The sequence below is a fragment of the Borostomias antarcticus genome, assembly GCF_949987555.1.
Source record: "Borostomias antarcticus genome assembly, chromosome: 21".
Classification (NCBI taxonomy): Eukaryota; Metazoa; Chordata; class Actinopteri; order Stomiiformes; family Stomiidae; genus Borostomias; species Borostomias antarcticus.
In genome coordinates, this window is record NC_140254.1 from 8,959,262 (window position 1) to 8,984,261 (window position 25,000).

Here is a 25,000-nt window from a genome sequence, read left to right on the forward strand (position 1 = left end):
CCCCGTGGTTGTGCGGCGTACGTCGGCGGCGCTCTCATTGGCTGTGTCGGCCAATCAGGCGCCGGGTGTGTAAGCCAGTCAGAGGGGAGAGTTATACGGCCTACAGGAGACCATAGCACCAGACCATGGCCTTGAGGGTGAGGGGAGTTATAGCCAGGGGGTTCCATATAGCATGGTCCTGGGTTAGACACACACCCGCACACACACACACACACACACACACACACACACACACACACACACACACACACACACACACACACACACACGTTGACCCAATCAAACCTCCTTTCTCTTCACCCATCATTCATTGGCTAATGTCTCCCCTCTCTACTCACCTGTCAAAATCTTGCTGCTGCAACTCCTTTTTTTCTCCCTCCTTCGTGGAGAAATTCAGCCACCTCAGCACTCCATCTCCACGCCCTGCACACACACACACACACACACACACACACACACACACGCACACACGCATCCCACCCCACCACCCCCCCAGGCAATGAGATTTAATGACGAGCGACCTGGTTTAGTATTAGCCAGTGTGTTTACAGCTATCAACGACACACACGCGCACGCACAGACACACACACACACACACACACACACACACTGACACATCCATGGATGTGTGTGTGTGTGTGTTCCTGCATGGTTTAGGGATGAGTATTAATGCATTGTGTTTGCAGAGACTGACACTGCCCCCTTCCTCTCTCATCATTAGTGTGTGTGTGTGTGTGTGTGTGTGTGTGTGTGTGTGTGTATGTGTGTGTGTGTGTGTTTGACCACTCTTCATTTCCTCTCACTTCTCTTTCTGCTTTCACACCATTACCACCTCTCCCATCGTCCTCTCTCACTCCTTTTTAATCTATCTGTTTTTTCCCTCCTCGTCTCTCCCTTCCTCACTCTCTTCTCTCTCTTTCTCCCATACCTCTCTACACTCTCTCTTCCCTCCTCTCTCCACTCTCTCTCCAGTCCTTCTCTCCACTCTCTCTTCTGGCTCTCTCTCTCTCCTCCCTCTCCCCTCCCAACCCCCCCTCTCTCTCCTCCTCCCTCCCCCCCTCTCTCTCCTCCTCACTCCCCCCTCTCTCCTCCTCCCTCTCTCCCCCTTCTCTCTCTCCTCCTCCCTCTCTCCCCCCTCTCTCTCTCCTCCTCCCTCTCTCCTCTCCTCCCCCCTCTCTCCTCCTCCCTCTCTCCTCTCCTCCCCCCCTCTCTCCTCCTCCCTCTCTCTCCCCTCTCTCTCTCCTCTCCCCCCCTCTCTCTCCCCCCTCTCTCTCTCCTCCTCCCTCTCTCTCCCCCCCCTCTCTCCCCCCCTCCTCTCTCTCTCCTCCCTCTCTCATTGTGTGATGCAGACTTTCCCTGGAGTGCTGATGGGATAATTGGAAGCAGAGGTTTATCATTGGAATGATGCTGGGGTCACCCAGGTGGAAAGCACTGTTAATAGACCCCAGCTCTGCCCCACATACACACACACATACACACACACACACACACACACACACACACACACACACACACACACACACACACTCACATGCACACACACTCACTCACATGCACACACACACACACACACACACACACACCCTTAATTCTTTCTCTCTTTGGAGACCTGCTCCAGACAGGTGCAGTCTACTGGGGGAGACCAGAGACCGTTATACTCTACCCACGTTCCCCCCTTCACCTCTCTCCGTCCTGTCTCACCCCTCCATCCCCTAGCCTGTCCCTCTGGACCCTGTCCCTCTGGACCCCGCTCCGTAGACAGCGCTCGACCTCAGTTGGACGACGGCCTGGTTAAACCAACATGTGTCCCGTAGTTAAAGTGCATATCAGAGCGCTATTCCGGTCCATGCTGTATTCTGCAGTGGCTATGGCCCTGCTGCATCTGTTGCCTCTGTGCGCATGCCTTTGTGTGGTCGCTTATGTAAAGTGTGTGTGTGTGTGTGTGTGTGTGTGTATGCCCACAACACCCCCAAAAATCCCTTAATGAACTGAAGGAAATGCAGACTCCATACACTCACTTACTTGAACACACAGTGTACTGCAGGTTGCAGGCGCACGCGCGCGTGTGTTGGTGAGTGTGCAGTGTTTGTGTGTGTGTGTGAGTGTTGATGAGTGTGCAGCGTGTGTGTGCAGCATGCTCAATGAAACGTTTTGTCCTTTGTCCTCAGCTATAAGAGATCACACAGGCTGACACCTCTGGGGGCTTGTAGGTCACTCCAGCTGATTTGTCTAGCAAATACACACCTCAACCATTTTCAAACAATCTGCAGCCTGTGACATTCGCTAGAGGGCTTTTCAGTTATCTATGAATATTTCATTGTTGCATTTTCTCAAGGGAGGTTAATTGGAAGGCAACATTATCATATCTATGGCAGGCTACATGTTGCTAGTTGGCAGTAGTGTTACTTGCTAGTAGTAGGCTACATGTTGCTAGTTAGCAGTAGTGTTAGTTGCTAGTAGTAGGCTACATGTTGCTAGTTAGCAGTAGTGTTACTTGCTAGTAGTAGGCTACATGTTGCTAGTTAGCAGTAGTGTTAGTTGCTAGTAGTAGACTACATGTTGCTAGTTAGCAGTAGTGTTAGTTGCTAGTAGTAGACTACATGTTGCTAGTTAGCAGTAGTGTTAGTTGCTAGTAGTAGGCTACATGTTGCTAGTTAGCAGTAGTGTTACTTGCTAGTAGTAGGCTACATGTTGCTAGTTAGCAGTAGTGTTAGTTGCTAGTAGTAGACTACATGTTGCTAGTTAGCAGTAGTGTTAGTTGCTAGTAGTAGGCTACATGTTGCTAGTTAGCAGTAGTGTTACTTGCTAGTAGTAGGCTACATGTTGCTAGTTAGCAGTAGTGTTACTTGCTAGTAGTAGGCTACAATTCCTAACGACCTGAAAGTTATATTGCAATAAAGTATTGAATCTTGAATCTTACATGTTGCTATTTAGCAGTCGTGTTTCTTGCTAGTAGTAGGCTACTTGTTGCTAGTGGTAAGTGTCAGTTGCTGACCTATAAACATGAAAGCTCTCACCGTTTCTTATGCTGATTAGAATGTTGAGTGGACTTACTTGTGCGATATTCACTTCCTGCATTTGGGGATTTAATATGTTTAGTGAGGTTTGCTGTTTCTTTTAGAAAATAGTTTCACGTCATACCAACATACCCCTGTAAGAAGAAGCCACTAACAGGTTTATTTATTATCCTGACGTTGGCCCTTCCATGTTTCCGTAGGTTGACTGGGTTCCAGCTGCCTTCACCCATAGTGAGTACCGGACCGAGACTCACACTATGGCTACTGTCGGACTATGCTGTCAGTGGACAAGGCTTCAAGGCCGGCTACGAAGGTAAGGCCAATGCAATACAATCCTATTAGCACCAGTATGCTAATATGCTAGCACAACATTCTAATAGAAAAACATCCACCAAATACATTACCCGCAAGCATACAATTATCTTAGTGCATCATTGTTTTAAGTTTGATCTAAACGTTCTCTACATATTTCTGATCAGATGATCAAGCTCATAAGACGCTAAAGCAGATACTTGACAGTTGATTGACCTCCATGAACTCCTCTTCTATCTATCTTGCTGTCGCTGTCTTTTTTAAACTTCTTTCTCTTTCTCTGGTCTGTCCTCTCTTGTACATCCTGTATGTTGCCCTTGAATAGAAAGGGCATCGTGCCTCACTTGATCTCAGCCTACAGTATGCCGCTCATCGAATATATCTCTATTGGCGATTCTCTGCAATATTGTAGCTCCCACTAACACCGTCACATGTTTGCCTCCCTCCACATGCTCTGAACAAACTCCCTCCAACATACCAGAGCGTGAACTCAACACGCCAAGATCGACATACCCCAGGCCTCAAATGATTATTGTGTGACAGGTTAATTATATGAATATGCATGGTTTGATTCCATACCAGGGAACCCAGCTAGTTTAGCACCTCTGTCCCCGAGGCCCTAGCGGCAGGCTAGGCTTGGCTGACTGTGGGGTTTTTTGTCTGTCATATTTCTTTTGACTGAGAGCGCTTTATGACCCATAAAGAGATGGTGCAGTATTAATGATGCTTGTTGAAAGCTCACGTAGGTAGAACGACGAGCAGGGGACTAATTAGGCTAATTAGCCTGATCGGAAAACCTTGGGAATCTATAGCGACGTGGGAACGCTGGTTCTATAGCGGGTGACTTGGGGACCGCAATTGACGTTCCATGACGCCACAAAGGAGAACGTTCTTCCGTCCTCGTGTGTGAACAGTCGTGACTGTGACGTATCATATCACTCGCGGTTTCATAGAATTTTTAGCCTTCGGATGCCTGCGATTGGTTGTGGGTGCTCATGTTGAAAGTCCAAAAGTGGTGTGACAGGTGTAGATGACGAGCGGAATGTGCCCTCGTTATCTCCAGAGATGGATGTATTCCTACTTCGTCGTCTACATGCAAATGAGACAGGATATGAGGTTTCTATTAGGAGTAGTAGAGAAGAGTACAATCCATTACAAAAACTATTGCTTGCAATGTTTAATTGTTGTTTTGTAATATTTGATCATGAATAGGATACATAAATGCTGCATGTAGTTAAAGAAAGTGTTATTCAGTTCTTCATATGCTAAAATTGACTGTAAATCCACATTTTAAAGCTGATATTTCAAAGAATAACTGACTGAGGGAAAGTGCCCCCCGGCACCCATGGGCGGTTCGCCTCTCTTCTTCCTGTCCTCCTCAGTTTTTTGAGTCACCAGCCGCCACTGATCTCGACTACACCCAATACCCACAGTGCACTGCTTTCTCATCATTTCAGTGTGCATTGTGGGATCAGTAGGCGGAGCTCTGGTTTGGCAGGGTTGTAAGTAGGATATCTGGATCCCGGACGCCCTTCCTAATTCTCATCCCTGGCGAGTACAGCTGCTGAACCGCGTGGAGGAGCGAGCTGGACTCGACAGCGGGTCCGTCTCGTTAACGACATGCTGTAATTGCTGCGTGGAGGTATCGAGCGCTCGTCTCCCGCCTTCCCGGCTAAGTGTATGTGTAATCGTTAGCACGGGAGGTGACTGACTTGGGTACCATGGAGACAGGTTTCGGGGGTGGGGAGGTTATTGGCCCTGCTCGGCACCTTGGGAAATCAGCGTGTCACAGTAATTACCTGTCACCCCTGTCACAAGGGAGTGGAGGGCCCCGCTGTACTATAACCCCATGTCACATGACAGGGGAGAGAGTGCTGTACCGACAAAAGAAGTTGTGTCTGGGTTAAGGCTGCCATGGTAATTGGAAGGTGAGTTGGAGGTAGGGTACAGGAGATCAGAGCTGTCTACTTGCCAGACTGTTTCAGTGGATTGTACATGGTAGCCAGTCATGTACACACACACACACACACACACACACACACACACACACACACACACAGTACATATGCCTTTCCGTGCACTCGTTGGTATTTCACATGCACACGGAGAAACCCCCTGTCTCTCTCCGATGCGGGGCGACTTGTCTGGCGGTAAAGTGGTGAGGAGAGAGAGGATCAGGATAATGAACGCCCCCTCCATCCGCCTCTCTCTACAGCGGGACTTTCTCTTTCATCCCTCCATCCAAACGATGGGCTGTGGCGGAAATGTGAAACATTAGCAGAATTATGAGCAGCAATATCAATTAACGCTCAGATCAAACCCGCTCGCAGCCAGCTCAGCTCATCACACACGCGCACACACACACACACACACACACACACACACACACACACACAGTCACACACACACACACACACAGAGATTGGTAGAATCTGTAAGGCTTGTCGTGCGGCCTTGATTTGTGAGTGAGAGCTAATTTATGGATATTTTGATGTGTCAACAGAGGTCTTTTGAGCTCTTCCTCAAATGCTACTCTCTCAATTTCCTGCTTATTTGAACTAAAGGGATGAAAGCCCTACTCCCCTCCCTCCCTCCACTCTCTTATTCAATCCCTACCTCTCTCGCTCCACTCTCCCTCTGGCCCCCCCGGGGCCATCAAAGGCCTTCACGGGATCATTGACCTCCCGGTCGCCGGCCTGTTCTGGGGCTAGAGCCCTGATTCCTATTAGCAGGGAAGGACGGTGCTCACTGGAGACCGGAGAGATTCAGACGGTCAGGTAGTGAAATTGGTTTTGACTGGCCTGCTTGGCGTTCACCTGGAATACGTCTCCTCTGGTTATCGGTGTCGCTTTGCCCTTCGTTCTCTTTCTCTCTCTCCGCACCTCTTTCCCTCGCAGCTGTGTCCGGTGACAGGCCACCCTGTCTCCTCTCTGCCTCCATGTCCTCTCATGTTTGCAAAAATAGTTGGTTGTTTGGCTTGGCTCAAAATGACCCCCCCCCCAAAAAAATAAAACCAACCAAAAAAAAAAACATTAAAGATAATTTTGCTTATTCTCTGACTAAATAGAGCCTTACATTTCTATCTGGTATTGTTCCTGTTTCGTCTACATTATTCTATTGTGTAGAGTTGCTCGCTAGATCAATGTTTGCTTCCTCAGTGTTATTGATGGTCTTCTAGCAGCAGGGGAAGGTTGGGATAGCGAGCCGATGTTAAGCCTGGTAGAGTGGTGCTGTTTGACCGTTACCCATGTCCTCACGCGTGTGGGCCGTCGTGTATCCACATCTCTATCAAGCGCTCAACTATTTACGCTGTTTGCTGGTTTTAATCAGTCCCCCGTGGAGCAGCAGGGCTGGGGGGGTCAACCCCCCGCTGGTCTCTCCTGTGGGGCCATTGTATCCCGGCCTGGTGGGTCTGTTCTTCAGAGCTGTGTGAAGCTCGGCCCGCGCCGCAACGCTGGTGCAGCAGTTTGTTCCCCCGATAAAAACAAACCACACCATGACTACCCCCATGGTAACCCCAAACTGACTTTTTTTGACGTTCTCTTGTATTCCTTTTTTAAATCTCTTTTGGGATTCAAACTTTGTGTTCACATTCTGTTTATTAGATTAGATTAGATTAGATTAGATTAGTCTTTATTGTCCTTTGCAGGAAATTCATATTTACTGAACTGTACAAAAAAGTGCAGCACACAACATTACAACCCATTACCCCCCAAAACCCCACATTCAATTTCACATTTACACATATACACCAAGACGACTACCCATACATTAACACACAGACATATTTACACATATATACATACATGTATACATGTTGCATGGGATGATAGGGGGGTTATTATCGGGTGTCTTGTTGAGGAGTGTGATGGCAGAGGGATCAAAGCTCTTAGTGAAGCGGGCTGGTTCCCAGGCCAGGGCTCTGTATCCTGGCCTGATGGAAGCAGAGTGAAGTGTGGGTGGAGGGGGTGACTGGGGTCATGGGGTCATGTGCTATGGTGTGTGCTTTGCGAGTGATGGCTTGGTTGTTGAGGTCTGAGAGGTTGGGGGTGGTATTATTATACGAATATGTTTTAGTTTTAAAACATAACTTTTGCTCCACTTACGCCTGGCGTCCTCACTACTCCATCTCTGGTGTTTGCGAACCCCTAAAACAGACTTCTGAAATACCTGCTGACCCAGTTTTAATTTGAAAATGGAACATTTTAGTCTGGACAGGCAGAAATAGTCTTTAAAACGATGATGCCTTGACTACCAGTGGTTGATTCAAAACAACCCCTAGCTTAAATCTCTCCCACTAGATCTAAAGTGCATGGAGAGAGAGAGAGAGAGAGAGAGAGAGAGTGTTGGTAATTTCTGAAAGTACAAAACTTCACAGGAGACCCAAGTCCTTCAGCCTTTACGGGTATTTATTACGGTAACACACTCAATACAGCTTCAAAAGTATTCTGATACAGCCCCCAGCCCAACTGGGCTCATCACCTTTTATATGCAGATCCTCAAACTCAGTGTGTGCGTCACATAAGGCTAATGGTTTTCTTGGAACTTACGTGAGTAGATATTAATCTTGTTATTGAGACATACTGTGAAATGGGACATTCCAGTCTAGAACGCTCTGACCTGCACAACTCACTAGGGACCTCAACTGAGTTCGCTGTTCGCTTCCAGTTGTTCTCCTCAGCCGAGCCAACTTGACCTTACGGCCAAACGACCCTCTAAACACTGCTAGTTTCCACAACAAGAGAGAGAGAGAGAGGGTCCAAATTGGGCAGATAGCTTCTTGAAGTCACCATGACAAAACAAGAGGGCTTTCATCTCTCCCTCTGTCTGCCCCACTCACCATCCCCTACCCCCTCTCTCTCATGCCCTCTTTCCCTCTCTCTCTCTCTCTCTCTCATTCCCTCTCTCCCTCTCTCTCTCCCTCTCTCTCTCATTCTCTCTCTCATTCCCTCTCTCTCCCTCTCTCTCTCTCATTCCCTCTCATTCTCTCTCTCATTCCCTCTCTCTCCCTCTCTCTCTCTCATTCCCTCTCATTCTCTCCCTCTCTCTCTCTCTCTCATTCCCTCTCTCTCTCTCTCTCTCTCTCTGTCACGCCTCACAGTCAGTGGTCTTCCTGACGGGGTCGTCCATAGCTGTGGAGAGACCCTTCCCTAGACTGGAAGCGCAGCTGACTCCTAACCTCACCTTGTTTATGGAGGGATCATTAAATGCTTTGCAAAAATTCTACTCTATTCTGAGATTCAGAATCCCTGCTTATGTCAAGTTCAGCAGCGGCATAGCAGTGACACCGAACCGTCTCCAGCTGGCATTAGGAATGAGTAATGAAGGAATTTCAATTATTTATGAGATGGATTCGATATTCTCATGATAGATTTATGAATGTCAACCAATAAAGGGAGGGTATAGGGAGGGGGGTGGGGGGGGGGTGGGGGGGGGGGGTGAGACAGGCCATCAGTCACTCAGTTTGTTTCCAGTTTGTTTCGTCTCCTCCTGTCTCCCGTGTGTCTCGTTCCTTATAAGTGGAGCGGTTGGCCAAGCGGAAGCGTTCCCCGCATCTCTGTATCTGTGTGGGAGGCTTTGGCATTCGCTGTTGTGGAAATACTATGACACACTAGTTTGTTAGTGTATACGTCAAGCTGTCCCCATCCCTCTCTCTCTCTCTCTCTCTCCCACCCCCTCCCTCTGTCTTCTCTATTCTCTCTCTAAGGACTATATTAGTGCTCAGCGAACACTCACTGGTTTATTGTCTTGCGTTGGCGGAGAACGACGGGCCCCTCGGCTTATCTGATTAAATGTGACCAGTGCCCCCCCCCAGGCTTGAATTCATCTGCTCCGCTCGTAAGCAAAACACGCCGTCGGAACGCACGTAAACAAATTAGTGTCGCGAAGAGGTCGCATTAGCAGTCATATTGCAAAGGCGTTGCGTGTGTCCGTGCGCGCCCATGTGTGTGTGTGTGTGTGTGTGTGTGTTTTTGCGTGTCTGTCTGGGGCACGAGACAGCGAGAGGATTGCGTGGGACACGTTCAGTCGTCGATCCTCGTAATGGAGCCCGTCTAGAACGGAGCCACGGCGCGCAACGTTCAGCCGTCCTGGCCAGAGTGCGGGTGGGTGGGAACAGAGGAGGTTATGCTGATTAGTAACACGCGTTGAGTGCTAATTGGGCACTAATTCAAATGAGCTGTTTGTTAAAAAGCCTTTCAAAATACTTTGGCAGGGCTGTGAAAGCCAGTGTATGTCGTCTCCTCTGTTCTGGACAAAAATAAACTGGATTGTTCTTCTCGCCAGGCGTGTGTGTGTGTGTGAGAGAGAGAGAGAGAGAGAGACAGAAAGAGAGAGAGAGAGAGAGAAAGAGAGAGAGAGAAAGAGAGAGACAGAGAGAGAGAGAGAGAGTGACCTATCTACATCTCCATCCCTCTCCCAGAGTGACCGATGCTACTGGGTTTGGATTCTGCGGTCCGTAGCATCACAGAATCCTCCTTCTCTCTGTGTCTCTCTGTCAGAAACAGGGCATTTCCAGGGAAGCCGTCAACATTTTTTTATATGCCTTGCCTTCCTACGACCGCAAGGTTTGCCATCCCATAATGCCTTCATCTCTCTAGGTCGTCCTCGGCTGAGCCCTCCTTTAGCGTTTCCAATTTTCCCGATCCTCCATAGTACGCCCACGTACGTTAGTGGGGCAGTGGCGTCCCTAGACTTTAGGGGACTTTAGCAAACTAATTTGTGGAAGAAAACTAGAAACTACAGTAGGCTTACTCTTTGGCATAGTTAATACCACCCCCCCCCCCCATTGTTATTGTTGTGATATTGATATTGGTCTAACGTTCATCAGTTATGTAAACATAAGATTCCTGTTCTATGTTTTGCTTATATAATTATTTATTTTTAATATTATAGATTTTAATATTTAATATTATAGATTTTATTGCTACACCCCCCCCTACACATTTACATCACACAGAAGGGGTTGGGGTCCAATGTAAATGTAAGGACAGTAGCCTACACTACAGCTTGAGTGTGAACATTGGAATAGGACCAAATAGCTTGCTGCATGCATTGCTTTACCCTGCCTTCCTTCTACCTGAGACTAGAATACCTGAACAGGGGGTGGAGAGGGGGATTGTGAGGGGAGGGGGGGGGGGGGGGTTGAGGGGGCGTGTAAAGGGCGGAGCCACACCACCACACACCACCACCACAAATCCCACAACCCAGCCCCCGCGTGTGCCAGAGACATGATGCGCGCACTGGGGGGTCCACAGGGACAGCCCTGAGCGCACCAAACTGTCCCCAACCACTCTCGACCCAAAGGGGCGGGGCTTCGCTACCACGCCACCACGCAACACGAATCCCACAACTCCACCTCCTTGGGCCAATGCAGATTGGGGACTGGTCAGCAACCACCTGGCCACCCACAAGCAACAACCCTGGTGAAGACAGTGTGTCTCTAGCCCTTACAAGGGCTGAGTTGTTGGATTCGTGGCGTGCATGGTGGCGAAACTCCGCCCTCCGAGGTCAGAGTCAGTATAGGGAAGGTCAGTGACATCACAGCCACCCACCAGCAACCCTCCAGTGAAGACAGTGTGTCTCTAGCCCACACAGAGGCTGAGAAGTGGGGCTCGTGGAGTTAGGATAAAAGCGTGTTGGTGAGGCTCCGCCCCCTCAGGTCGGAGCCGGCTAGTGGTAGGTCAGTGACCTAAAGGACACCCTCAAGATCTCTCCGGTGGAGACAGAATGTCTCTAGCCTGCACAGGGGCTGAGTTGTGGGTTGAAACCCCAATGGGTCCAGCAGACCCCCTAACCTCTTCTGAATGCGGAAAACCCTAACAACCTACAAGGGTTCATTGTATTATACAATTGCACCACCTTTTGTGTGTGCTTTGGCAATACTATATTTTGTATGGTCATACCAATAAAGCCTCATTGAATTTAATATAATTATTTTCATTTCCATCTTTCTTGTTTTGCACTCTGCATCTTCTTACTTACTCTGACATCATCACTCAAAGCGTTTGTTCGACACTGCGCTGTGGGACCGGCTCTGACATCATCACTCAAAGCGTTGGTTCTACACTGCACTGTGGGACCGGCTCTGACATCATCACTCAAAGCGTTGGTTCTACACTGCGCTGTGGGACCGGCTCTGACATCATCACTCAAAGCGTTGGTTCTACACTGCGCTGTGGGACCGGCTCTGACATCATGACTCAAAGCGTTGGTTCTACACAGCGCTGTGGGACCGGCTTGTGATGAGTGTCAGACAGAGAGCTACTGGACTGTAGAGAGGAGGGTGCTGGTGCATTCATGTTCCTTAGAGGGTGAAGCGCTAGAGAAACTCAGTCATGTCTGCAGTCCCATTCCACCCACACTCCTAGTCCATGATGCTTTTCACCTCCAGAGCTCTCCACGGACACACCCCAGCATACATCTCAGAGTTCTCCACGGACACACCCCAGCATACATCTCAGAGTTCTCCACGGACACACCCCAGCATACATCTCAGAGCTCTCCACGGACACACCCCAGCATACATCTCAGAGCTCTCCACGAACACACCCCAGCATACATCTCAGAGCTCTCCACACCCCAGCATACATCTCAGAGCTCTCCACGAACACACCCCAGCCTACATCCCAGAGCTCTCCACACTCCAACCTACATCTCAGAGCTCTCCACACCCCAGCATACATCTCAGAGATCTCCACACCCCAGCCTACATCCCAGAGCTCTCCACACTCCAACCTACATCTCAGAGCTCTCCACACCCCAGCCTACATCTCAGAGCTCTCCACACCCCAGCATACATCTCAGAGCTCTCCACACCCCAGCATACATCTCAGAGCTCTCCACACTCCAACCTACATCTCAGAGCTCTCCACACCCCAGCATACATCTCAGAGCTCTCCAGACCCCAGCATACATCTCAGAGCTCTCCACACCCCAGCTTACATCTCAGAGCTCTCCACACTCCAACCTACATCTCAGAGCTCTCCACACCCCAGCATACATCTCAGAGCTCTCCAGACCCCAGCATACATCTCAGAGCTCTCCACACCCCAGCTTACATCTCAGAGCTTCTTCATCCCTACTTGCTGAGTGGGTCTCTGGGTTCGTCCAACCAGGGCCTCCTGGCGGTGCCCCGGACCAGACTAAAAACCCAGGGTGATAGAGCCTTTGAGGCGGTGGCCCCAAGGCTCTGGAACGTTCTTCCCCAGGACCTGAGAGCTGCACCTTCTGAACGTATGTTCAAAAAACAACTAAAGACACATTTGTTCAGAGTCAGGCCTTTGGTCATTTATAATTTATACTCTTTGCTGCTTGCAATGTTCTTTTTTTGTTTTTGTTTCTGGTTTTAATGTGTTTTTGGATTGCATATTTTATGTTTGATTTTAACTTATTACTGTAAAGCACTCTGTGCATCCGTTCTGTGAAGAGTGCTCTATAAATAAAGTTTACTTACTTACATACTTACTTAAGATGCTACTCACTTTCTGACTGGCATTGTAGAGGCATGATTCTACAACGGAGAGCTGGATACTTGATTCTGATTGGTTAGCAGCCGTGGTAAAATACTCTGTAACCCACTGCTGCGACCGCATAACAATTAGTATTAATGCGCCGTCAATCTCATTGACGAGGCCATTGATAAAATCAAGCGGTAGGCCATGCTTTGCGTAGCAACCACTCGCAGCAACCTCACCTTTTTCGTATCCTATTACAAAAATGCACTCATCAGTCCGACTCCAACACTTCCACTCCCCTACCAGCAAAAACGAGTGCTCTGGAGAACTGTTTTAATAACTGCACCATAGCTGGAAATATTCAAATAAACGTGAACCACCCGAATTATGCCTTATGGCTTATGTGAACAAGGCCAACCCAAATAGGCGAGATAGCCTATGTTGCCTGGCAACCATTTAATTCAGAACTATAGCCTAATTTTAGTAAATACTAAAATGAGAAGAATGATCAGTAAATAAATGATTGAATGTTACTACTGAGTGTTTTTTGTGAATATATATATATGTAGTCACTGTTGTAGAAAAGCAATTGACCACTCGAGGCTGTCGCGTCGGGCCTAACAACGCCCCGTAGCTGTGGTAAAATCCCCTGTAACCCACTTCCTCGAGTGGTCAATGGCTTACATGTGGACCAGTTAGGGAAGAAAGAGTGCAGAACGTTCTAGAGTAGCGACGATTATTACTAGACATGTACTGTAGCCTATAGCCTACAGTGTGTACTGGTTGGATAACTAAGGCAGGCCTGGAGTGGAGAACCTTCATTGGTGCCTTCTGCAGCTAAGAATGCTAAGAATGAGTTAGAGAGAACGTGAACTGTGTGTATGACTCACGAGAGATACCGTTGTTGGTGTTAGCAGACTATACTGTGCCTATAAAATATCTCATTCATTATTACTTTGTCATTCTGCCTTCAAATCAAATCAAATCAACTTGTATTTATAGAGCACCTCTCGTACACAAAAGAAATTCAAAGTGCTTTGACAATAGACCAAAATAAATAAACAAACAAGGTACAATATAGAAATGAACACAATAATACAACAATATTACAAAAAAAAGAAAAGAGTAATGAGTAAAATATGAAGGGGGCAGGGTTTACTGGAATGCAAGGCTAAAAAGATACGTCTTCAGTTTACTTTTAAAAGTCCGTACAGTCTGTGGTGCCCTCAGACCCTCTGGGAGGCTGTTCCAGAGGCGAGGGCCATAGACACTAAATGCCGCCTCCCCGTACTTCTTTGTCATCACCTGATAATTTGCCTTGATAACTCGCACGCTGTTAGACAAGCTAATGGTTGCTAGTGCCAGAGAAGTTCTAATGGGAGGACATTTGACTATGCTTTCTCTGGCTAAACTACAAAGAAAAGCTTTTCGAGCTCATTTTGAGGTCTTTGGACTGTAGCAAAGCTCTCAACGCAGACGCGATTCGGACGGTAGCAAAGCTTTTCGCTTTTCATCAAGATTCTACGAATAGGAGGTTCAGACGGCTCCAAGAGGCTGCTGTCATGACGACTGAACAGTTAATTACGCTTGGGACCCGTGAGAGAGAAATGGAGAGACACACTGTTGCCATGGTAGCGGCTGAACCTTTTTTTCAACCGTGGATGGTTCATGGAACAGTTACAGTTTTTCAACAGGCGCGAGAACATTTTCTGGCGCCAACGTTTTCCACTGGTGACCCGACGCCACTGGCGAGGCATTCATGCGCCATCTAGTGGCCATTGGCGCTTTTGTCTTTTGTGGCATGTGTCAATCAGAGTGGCATGTGCCAGCCGCCAGTGGCGTTTATAGTGGCAGGCGTCAGACGCCAGTGGCGTTTGTGGCGTTCAGTGGCATGCGTCAGACACCAGTGGCTTTACCAGTGGCATGTGTCAACCGCCAGTGGCGTTTACAGTGGCTTGTGTCGTACTGTTGTGGTGACCGGTCGGCGTGTGCCAGCAAGGACACATGGGACGCGGATGGAAAGAAGGATGGATGGATGGATGGATGGATGGATGGATGGATGGATGGATGGATGGATGGATGGATGGATGGATGGATAGATAGATAGATCTAGGAGGAGGAGGAGTAGGAGGTAGAGGAGTAGGAGGAGAGAGCGAAGGAAGAGGAGGAGGAAGAGTAGGATGAAGAGGACAAGGAGGAGGAAGAGGAGGACAAGAAGGAGGAGGGAGAAGAAGAGGAGCAAGAGGAGGAGGAGGACGAGGAGGAGGAGGACAAGGAGGAGGAAGAGCTGCACCGTCATGCCCACCTAGGGGCCTATTACACTGCCCGTCTCCTCGCCTTCCTGGATGACCTGCTGGTACCACCTGGCCGGATAGATGACCCACAGCGGATCGATCACCTCGTCATCTGGATCAGTGTGAGCTCCCACCGGGCTGCTCAAGTGCGTGAGTGGTTCCAGGACCACCCACGTTTTTCCGTTCTATACCTTCCACCTTATTCTCCTTTCCTGAATCCCATTGAGGAGTTTTTTCAGCTTGGAGGTGGAAGGTATATGAACAGAACCCACAGGGCCGGGTCCCACTGCTCCAAGCCATGGAGGAGGCTTGTGGCTACGTGAGTGTTGAGGCCTGTCAGGGCTTCATGCGCCACTCGAGGTGTTTCTTCCAACGCTGCTTGGACAGGGAGAACATTGCCTGTGATGTGGATGAGTCATTGTCATTCATATGGTGTGTTCCATTTCTGTGCTCACTTCAGTGAGCTGTAAATGCTTGGTAGTGTGCAGCAAATGCTTAGTTGTGTGTACTCAGTGAATGGTATGTGTGTGTCATTTGAAAATATGGCTGTGTACCAAGAGTTCCATTTTGTGGACAGTTAAGAGATTTGATGGCAAAGAGTCATCTTGCAAAGGAAGTGTCAGGTTTAGCATTTCGTGTGTGAGGTTTTCAGTTTAGTGTGTGCAATTTTGAGGAAATCCATTATTGTTTTGAGAAATGTGTGTTAACAATTGTGAAAAATAAAAATAAAAATTGTGTAGTGAGTTAGAGGTCGTTCTCTGGTGGCCGAACTTGGATGCCACACAAACATTAGATGGTTGTTTAACTTTGTTATCCTGCAATCTCTGTGCTCCGACTCTGGGATTTATTTGCAATCACACACCATATGGACCAGATATCCTAGTCTGCCCTTTAGAGAGAGAGAGAGAGAGACAGAAAGAGAGAGAGAGAGATAAAGAGAGAGAGAAAAAGAGAGAGAAAGAGAGAGAGAGAGAGAGAAAGAGAAAGAGAGTGTGAGGGTAGCGAGAGTGAGAGAGAGAGAGGATCTTGTCTGTGTTCGTGTGCAAAAATGTGTCTTATTCAACATTTTGTTCTCAAACCTTACGTAACATTTCCTTCAAATCCTTTGACATTCTCTTTGGGAAATAATTCAACAGGGAAACCTTGACAGACTAACACAAATATCCCCCAAAACATGCAAACGTTTGGAGCATGTCATTTCTCTGTGGCCTGGCATTTTGAGCTTGAATATTGTCCTCCTTGCAAAATGTCACTGTTGCCTACATATGAATATGACAGTGTGACAAGTCCTACCTAGCAGCTTGACTCCTCAGCTCCGCCCTCAGTAACAAATTGAAAGATAGACAGAGGAAGTTACCGGAGCAACTCCATGAATTCCACTGGGGAATTGTGGGAGTTGTTGTTCGCATAACTGCGAACCATCAGAGTTGGAGTTCTTTGGTTGGCTTGTTGAATTGTGCAGTGCTTACAGCTGTACTTTCACTCTTTTAGTATGCATACAGCTTTGTCTATCTGCTGCACATTTTTCTTAACATATTGTTCTTTTCACATAACTGACTAGTTATAGTCATGTACAGACTTGTTTCATTCATGTATCTACTTGCTCTCTCCACATACTTGTAGTATATTTTTATACTGTATTAAACTGCATTATATCAATCACGTTTGTATTACTCTCATGTAGTGTAAAGGCCGACGGCTCGTTCTACAGTCCTTTTTATAGAATAATTAACAAACCTCAAATTAGTTTGAACTGTTAATTCAAGGCTCAACAGAGGCCCTTTGTCTTTGTCTCTGAGTCAGCGTGGCCTAATGGTCACCGTTGAAGTGAGTAGTTTGTAACATGATCCCAGGAAGGAACCAATAGCCCCAGGTCTGAGGGGGACAGAGCATCAATTGACCGTTTGTGACCATGTGTACATCCCTTGTATGTAAATCTGTTTGTCATGTGATATTTGGCCTGAAGCCAGGACATATAAGCTTGCCAGCTCGTAAAAGAAAGGAGTAATACCGAAGATTTGACCAATGTAAAGGCTTGCTCAATAAATTGTTGATTCGACCGCATTTTTCTCCTGAAGTACTTTTTGACTCAAGTTGTGCATTCCAAATACACAACATACTTGTTCAAGTTGTTTTGGAGGTTGTAGTGTCAGCTAGGCAGTTGAAGTTATAGCTGGGTCATCTCGTCCTCGCGCGGGTCTTTGCCTCGAGGGGGACGGTGTTCATGCCAAAGGGTCCACTGCTTCTGAATAGTATGCTCTCAGAAGATGAGGCGTGGGTAATGTAATCACCAAACAAAACGCAGGCGCTGCTGTGAGACTTTGAGGTGATCTTTTTTTAACCCTGTGGGATATTTCCCGCTCCACATCTCTAGATTGGGGACTTATCTTTGAGGGGACCTTGGTTAAGTCATTTCTGCATCGTAATCAGGGAATCCACACAGGGACTTTGTGTTTGTTGCAGGAGGGCGGGGTTGTGCGAGTTTAGAAACTCCCTCCCGTCTGAACCGATGATGTTTTTAATGACTATCTATGCTGGTTCCCTCAGGCACAACAATTGTTTTTTTTTAAATCTGGAACACAAACTGTACCTTATGCTATTGAGCCCTATGAGAGTTGTGTACAGACTGTTTTTTTATGTATTTATTTACCATGAAGATGTCGGCCATTTTGTCACCTCAAGGCAGACAAAGTCTGGGCTCTGGCAGATTGTGGCCATTACTAGCGTCTGGCGTGGGAAACAGGAGCCACGCGTCTCACAGTTAAACACTCCTGACACTTCATTAACAGCTGATTGTTTTTCCTCCGGTCCTCCGTCGGGTAATGGAGACCGTTTCAGGTTTCTCACTGAGCGCATCACTCACACACACACACACTCTCAGCTTCACTCGCAGGCAGGGAGAAGCACAGAACTTTCTGGAAATAGGTTTTGACGACCGTACAACACAGCACATCAATGCCTAATTGTATTTCTACTCAGTAGTTTTTTTTCAGTTTTTTTACTTTGTATAACTACATGAGTGAATTTTTGATTATTTAGACACTATGCAAATCTCATCTGCTGACTTAATATTATGTCTTAAATTTAAAATGATTTCCATTCTTATGACTTCTAACTGTTCGTACACTCTAATGAAATGAAATACTCGCAGAAAATATTTCAAAGCGTTCACATCCTTGAGACTTTCATCCTTGAGACTTTCACGCTCGATGGGATGTGGGGAAACATCCGTGATACCGAGTGAGCCTGCACACCTCCGCTACGCTCATCTGATTGCTCACCAGAGAGAAGGGGAAAGTGTAGCATAGTTCCACAGCTTTCCATTTAATTAGACCGCACACACACACACACACACACACATACACACACACACACTCACACAAACACAAACCAACGTTGTTACGCTCTTTCCCAGTCTTTATTCCCTTTAGAAAATGGCCATGAGCTGAGGGAGATTGTGATAGTTGCTGTGGGCAGAGGCCAGCCCTTCCCCTGGCGTCCTCGCTACAGAGGCCAGCCCTTCCCCTGGCGTCCTCGCTACAGAGGCCAGCCCTTCCCCTGGCGTCCTCGCTACAGAGGCCAGCCCTTCCCCTGGCGTCCTCGCTACAGAGGCCAGCCCTTCCCCTGGCGTCCTCGCTACAGAGGCCAGCCCTTCCCCTGGCGTCCTCGCTACAGAGGCCAGCCCTTCCCCTGGCGTCCTCGCTACAGAGGCCAGCCCTTCCCCTGGCGTCCTCGCTACAGAGGCCAGCCCTTCCCCTGGCGTCCTCGCTACAGAGGCCAGCCCTTCCCCTGGCGTCCTCGCTACAGAGGCCAGCCCTTCCCCTGGCGTCCTCGCTACAGAGGCCAGCCCTTCCCCTGGCGTCCTCGCTACAGAGGCCAGCCCTTCCCCTGGCCTCCTCGCTACAGAGGCCAGCCCTTCCCCTGGCCTCCTCGCTACAGAGGCCAGCCCTTCCCCTGGCCTCCTCGCTACAGAGGCCAGCCCTTCCCCTGGCCTCCACGCTACAGAGGCCAGCCCTTCCCCTGGCCTCCTCGCTACAGAGGCCAGCCCTTCCCCTGGCGTCCTCGCTACAGAGGCCAGCCCTTCCCCTGGCCTCCTCGCTACAGAGGCCAGCCCTTCCCCTGGCCTCCTCGCTACAGAGGCCAGCCCTTCCCCTGGCCTCCTCACTACAGAGGCCAGCCCTTCCCCTGGCCTCCTCACTACAGAGGCCAGCCCTTCCCCTGGCGTCCTCGCTACAGAGGCCAGCCCTTCCCCTGGCATCCTCGCTACAGAGGCCAGCCCTTCCCCTGGCCTCCTCGCTACAGAGGCCAGCCCTTCGCTCGTCCCTCGCTTGTTTCGTTTGCGTTCAGGGTGAGCGGTCGGTGAGACAAGGTCTGAATGAATTAGCCGCTGCGAGACTCTGTGAACAGCAGGGAAAAGCATAAACACTCACGCTCGGACATCACATCACACACGCTCGCATGCACACACACACACACATACACACACGCAAACAAACACCTGCACATTCACACTAGGGTTGTCAACTGAGCTTAGAAATGATTTTGATGATTTTAGAAATGATCTTCTATCTTAAATATTTTCAGAAAATCGAGGATCTTATGGAAGTAAGGTATGTCCTTGCCACCCAGGATAGATAGATAGATAGATAGATAGATAGATAGATAGATAGATAGATAGATAGATAGATAGATAGATAGATAGATAGATAGATAGATAGATAGATAGATAGATAGATAGATAGATAGATAGATAGATAGATAGATAGGTAGCAGTGGCGTGCACAGACATTTTGGGGGCAGGTGCTCAGTGAAAAATAATGACAGATAATTTAAGTATTTTGATTGTCGCGCGAGTTGTTAACGGGGTGAGGGGGGCTTTTGCCCTGTTCGATTAGTTCGATCCACCCCTGGCTACGAGCCTGTAGTATGTAGGGGTTGCTCATTTCTCCACGTAAGAATTGTGAAGTGTGGCGTGTCAGCGTGAGACTACTAAGAGACTGAACGCGCGTGTCTTGGCAGCCCTAAGGTTATTACATAATATTAAACATTCAGCTAAAGTATACCAACAACAAATTCTACCGATTACCATTAATTGATTATGATTAGCTAGCTTGTTACGCAGGTGGGCAGTCGGATAATTTAGGCTCAGCTGTTTGCCGCTGTATCATACGACTTACATCAGACTTACTTCACAACAGAGACAAATAAATGCAAGTTATAGTTTGGCAACTGAGGCTTAGGGGGCAAACAATACACTCGTTTGGTTTATGTGTTACCTGGCTGGTTAGCTGTCATCACTCGGGCACTCTGGATGGGGAAAGGGCAGTGAGGAGATGTGTGTGCTGTGTGCAGTGCTGCTGCAGCGCGCCTCCGTTTGTGCCCGTTTTTTGCATTTACCGTTGAGAAAGGAAGAGAGGGAGGGGAGGGGCACGTGCGAGTGTGTGTGTGTGTGTGTGTGTGTGGAGGGGGGGGCTGGCAAAATTACAACGCATTTTGGGGCATTATTATTACACGTTTTTAATCGAGAATTGATCGATGTCACCATGGGCCACATACAGTAGGCCTACACTGTAAAAAAATAAAAAATAAAAAGTAACTTTCACAAGGGCACTTGCCTTGTCAAGAGGGCAAAGGGCAGGTGCTCTAGCACCACCTCGTGTCTATCTGTGCACGTCCCTGGTAGGTAGGTAGGTAGGTAGGTAGGTAGGCAGGCAGGCAGACAGACAGACAGACGGACGGACGGACAGAAAGATAGATAGATAGATAGATGGATAGATAGACAGACAGACAGACAGACAGACAGACAGACAGACACATAGATAGATATAAATAGATACTGTACATAGATAGATAGATAGATAGATAGATAGATAGATAGATAGACAGACAGACACATAGATAGATAGATAGATAGATAGATAGATAGATAGATAGATAGATAGATAGATAGATAGATAGATAGATAGATAGATAGATAGATAGATACTGTAGTGATATGTGTCGGTAAAGATGAAGGGTGTGCATTTCGTATGTTTGCTTTGTTTACGTCTTAACACTTGTGTGCATTGTTGTGTGTTTGTGTGTCTGTGTACCTGTATGTGCACGCATGCGTGTGTATGTATGTGTGTGCACAGTCAGGTAGAGTGAACAGTGAGGTGTCTCTGGCATGCCTGTCCGTTTTGCACCGGTCTGAGAGGTCCTCTGAGTTACCCCAGTGAGGTGTCTCTGGCATGCCTGTCTGTTTCGCCCAAGTCTGAGAGGTCCTCTGAGTTCTCCCAGTGAGGTGTCTCTGGCATGCCTGTCTGTTTCGCCCAAGTCTGAGAGGTCCTCTGAGTTCCCTGCTGTGTCTCCTGTCAGATTACGCCCTGACAGAACCTACTGACTCTGCATCCTAAACACCGAGAGAGGGAGGTGGGAAGAAAGAGATGGAGTGAAAGCGAGATGGAGAGAGAGAGAGCAAGAGAGAGAGAGACAGAGACAGGGAGAGATGGGGGGTAGATAAAGAGAGAGGGAGGGGGGGAGAAAGAGAGTGAGGAGGTGAGAATGAGAGAGAGAGGCAGAGGCATAGAAAGAGACAGGAGAGAGAGAGAGAGAGAGAGAGAGAGAGAGAGAGAGAGAGAGAGAGAGAGAGAGAGAGAGAAGTGTATTAGACCGGGCTAGGTTGACAATAAGTGAAGGGTTTGCAACAAAAAAAGCTACTCCTAACAGGTTCATTGTTTAGTGCTGTGAGTTCTGTTGAAAGCGACAAAAATATCTGCTTTTACCCTGCCCCTGTGTGCGTGTGCGTGTGTGTGCGCGTGTGTGTGTTATTACTGCTTATTTCAACTTCTTCAATAGGAGCCTTATTCTGCCCTATTCCTGCGGTCAGTAAGTGCTGTGTCTTGGGCCCAGTAAGTGCTGTGTCTTGGGCCCAGTAAGTGCTGTGTTCTCTGGCCGGCACGTTGCTGGAATGATCTCCAGCCTTAAATAACCGCATCTCCCATGCTCTTTATACTGGAAATAAATGACTGCCCTTTTTGCTACTGAAAGATCTATTTTTCATTTTGGATCCCGATTTTACTCTAGAAAATGCAGAGTAAAACATTGTGGTCTCATGTACAGTAGATCATGTACAGACGAATGCTTATTAAAGGGAGCCCTGATTATTAAGACTTGTAATTAATGTTAATGTTATTTAAATGTATATTACATTTATGTTATTAAATTAACATTGGCAGCAGCTATGTGATTTTGATATTAAATACATTGTAGATATAAAGGTCATTCTCGCAATGCAGTCTGGGTAGTGACCGTTAGTGAGGTCCGATGGCTGCGTCATATACAGTAGACAAGTCCAGTCCGACTGTCGAGTCGAGTCCAGGAGACGATAGAGTATGGCCATATATGATGAGAGATACCAGTAGATGATACAGTATGGCCATAGATGATGAGAGATACCAGTAGATGATACAGTATGGCCATAGATGATGAGAGATACCAGTAGATGATACAGTATGGCCATTGATGATGAGAGATACCAGTAGATGATACAGTACGGCCATAGATGATGAGAGATACCAGTAGATGATACAGTATGGCCATAGATGATGAGAGATACCAGTAGATGATACAGTATGGCCATAGATGATGAGAGAGTCCAGGAGACTAGACTGGTTTTCTACGTCAACTACGAGGGAGAGTGTTTGTTGTAAAGAACACAGATTTCCGTCCGCAGGTAAGCTAACGTTATCAAACTATTGTTTCATGAGAAAATGTACGGAATTATACAGTAAAACACCAGATGCTTGTGGATTGGATTATATTTACAGGAATCCTGTGCGTCACAGCACACGAGAACTTGCGTCAATCAAGATGTTAATGGGCTGCACTCATCGGCCTCCATGACAGAGAGGGCTCACCTACTAAAGCAGAACGAGGTCACCAAGCCCATAGTCATCACACTGTTGTTCTAAGGGCGTATCTATGTAACGCCTACTTTCACGGTTGTTTGCATGTTTGTAATTGAAGACGGTGGAGGACTGAGGGTTCCCACTGAGCAAAGACACGTCTAAAAGACGTCTTTTAGATGTCTTTTTTGTCTTTTTCTGACGTCCAAAGACATCCAATTAGGAGCCAGAATTAACGTTTTTTTTAGACGTTCAGATATTGAACCCGTTCTGCACGTCTACAGACGTCTTAGAGGGGTCCAAGCCAGACGTTTGAATATTGAGGGGTTCCAGCAGATGTACAAATGGGGTTCTGGACCGACGGACGTTATTAAGACATGATCTGAATGTCTCCCTGACGTTGTGTGTTTGCTGGGTTGTGTAGTTTCAGCAGTAACAGTTTAACTGTGCACACAGTCGCCGGCTACACTCTGATCACACTGGACTGTGCCCTTCATGGGAAGGCTTACTGGCTAAGGCAAACAACGTGTTTTTATTCTGGTTTTAGGTCCTGCAGATATGCGTCATATTGGTTCGAATCCCGTCCTGGGAATAGAATAAAATAAGAAATGTCTACCCTGAAGCAAGTGGAATATATACAGGGTATGGAGATATAAATATTGATCAGGCAGAACTTGACAAAGCATGGATAGAGTTTTAATGATATTTAAACAGTATAGTTCACATTTCAATGCATTTCATCAGGAGCATGTGTAACCATTATGACTAAAAAGGATATTACTAGGTAATATGTTACCAATAGGCCAAATCAGAATACTTCTTGGTTAGACTGCAGAGCCCGGATGAAACAACAGCCCTGGATAAACACAATTATGTTTATTGACAATGAATAAAGAACCCTAAAAAAAGGTTCCTGCCTAATACCCGTATCTAAGTAAAATATACACTTTCTTGTTCAGATGTTGCAAATCAATCACAAATTGATTTGGTTTTGGTTAATTTGATTGGATAAACCGTCCCAATGTTAAATTAATTAATTGGATTAAACAAGTTTAGGTTACGATATAAGGTAGGTCTTTTGTGATTAATTACCAGTTGTTATGGATGTGCGTTTTGCTTTGCCTAGATTTAATCAGCACTCGAGAGCGTGAACTTTGCTTCCTGGAGCGGTGGGCTAATATGCCTAGTAGGCTAGTAGTAGCCTAAACACTGATTAGTGAAGTAGGGGAGTAGGCTATTGAGTGCTGTGCCCTAAGGGGGTGTATTTTATCGTCCTGTTATTCCTCTTCGTGGTGCTTGGCCATTGTTGTCATATAATGGCTCTATAATTTATTTAGTGTGTCCCTAAAAGCTTGGTTGTTTCGGCCTAAATATTGCCCTCTTATTCGCTCGCTCTCAAATTATTGGCCTTTGTTGACGTGTCAAAAAACATCAGTAGCCTTGGCTCAGCGCCCTTCTGGTGCCGTGAAACCTCCCATCAGGGCATGCTTTGAAAGCGCACCCCCAAAAAAATCATGTGCGTGCTTCGTTGGTCCTGGCTTACTGGAGTTTTTCTGACAGATGGTATTCAAAATTCCCATGGCTGGAATACTGATAGCTGAGGACAGCGACCCAAGAGAGCCACACCGGTGCACTGGAGTCACTGTCCTCAATGCCGCAGAAAAGCGCTGAAACGGAGATGAAGGGGAACCCGTTTTTTGCTTATTTTAACTGGCCCATTCATTTTTCCGAAGGCCCACCCACAATCAAAATCCTGGCGCCGCTAGTGGTTTAAGGCATCCAATTGTTGCTATTGTGAATAAAAAGCATGGGTGTCGTTAGCCATCTACTGTAGCTAATTTGCCTGTGCAGCTGCTGTTAGTAACAAGCTAACTGTAGCTAACGGTAGCCTGCTAGCTGAAGTCTTTGACCGCAGTCAGGGGCTTCAGTTCTATCTGTCTTTGTTTGTTTTCCAGACAAACGCAGCAATGGAACATTATATCAAACATATTCTGTTTACTAGCTAGCCTATTTTGACCTTTATTTATTTCCACAGT

General features: G+C 47.3%; 1 protein-coding gene across 1 annotated transcript in view; it reads left to right on the forward strand.

Moving 5' to 3' along the window:
- The window catches only part of csmd2 (CUB and Sushi multiple domains 2), a gene marked incomplete at both ends in the record, with an annotated part of 339,405 nt that overhangs the window by 35,239 nt on the left and 279,166 nt on the right, over positions 1-25,000 (forward strand). The window contains 1 exon segment of the mRNA XM_084454911.1: positions 3,218-3,330. Coding sequence (XP_084311037.1) covers positions 3,218-3,330 — 113 coding nt within the window.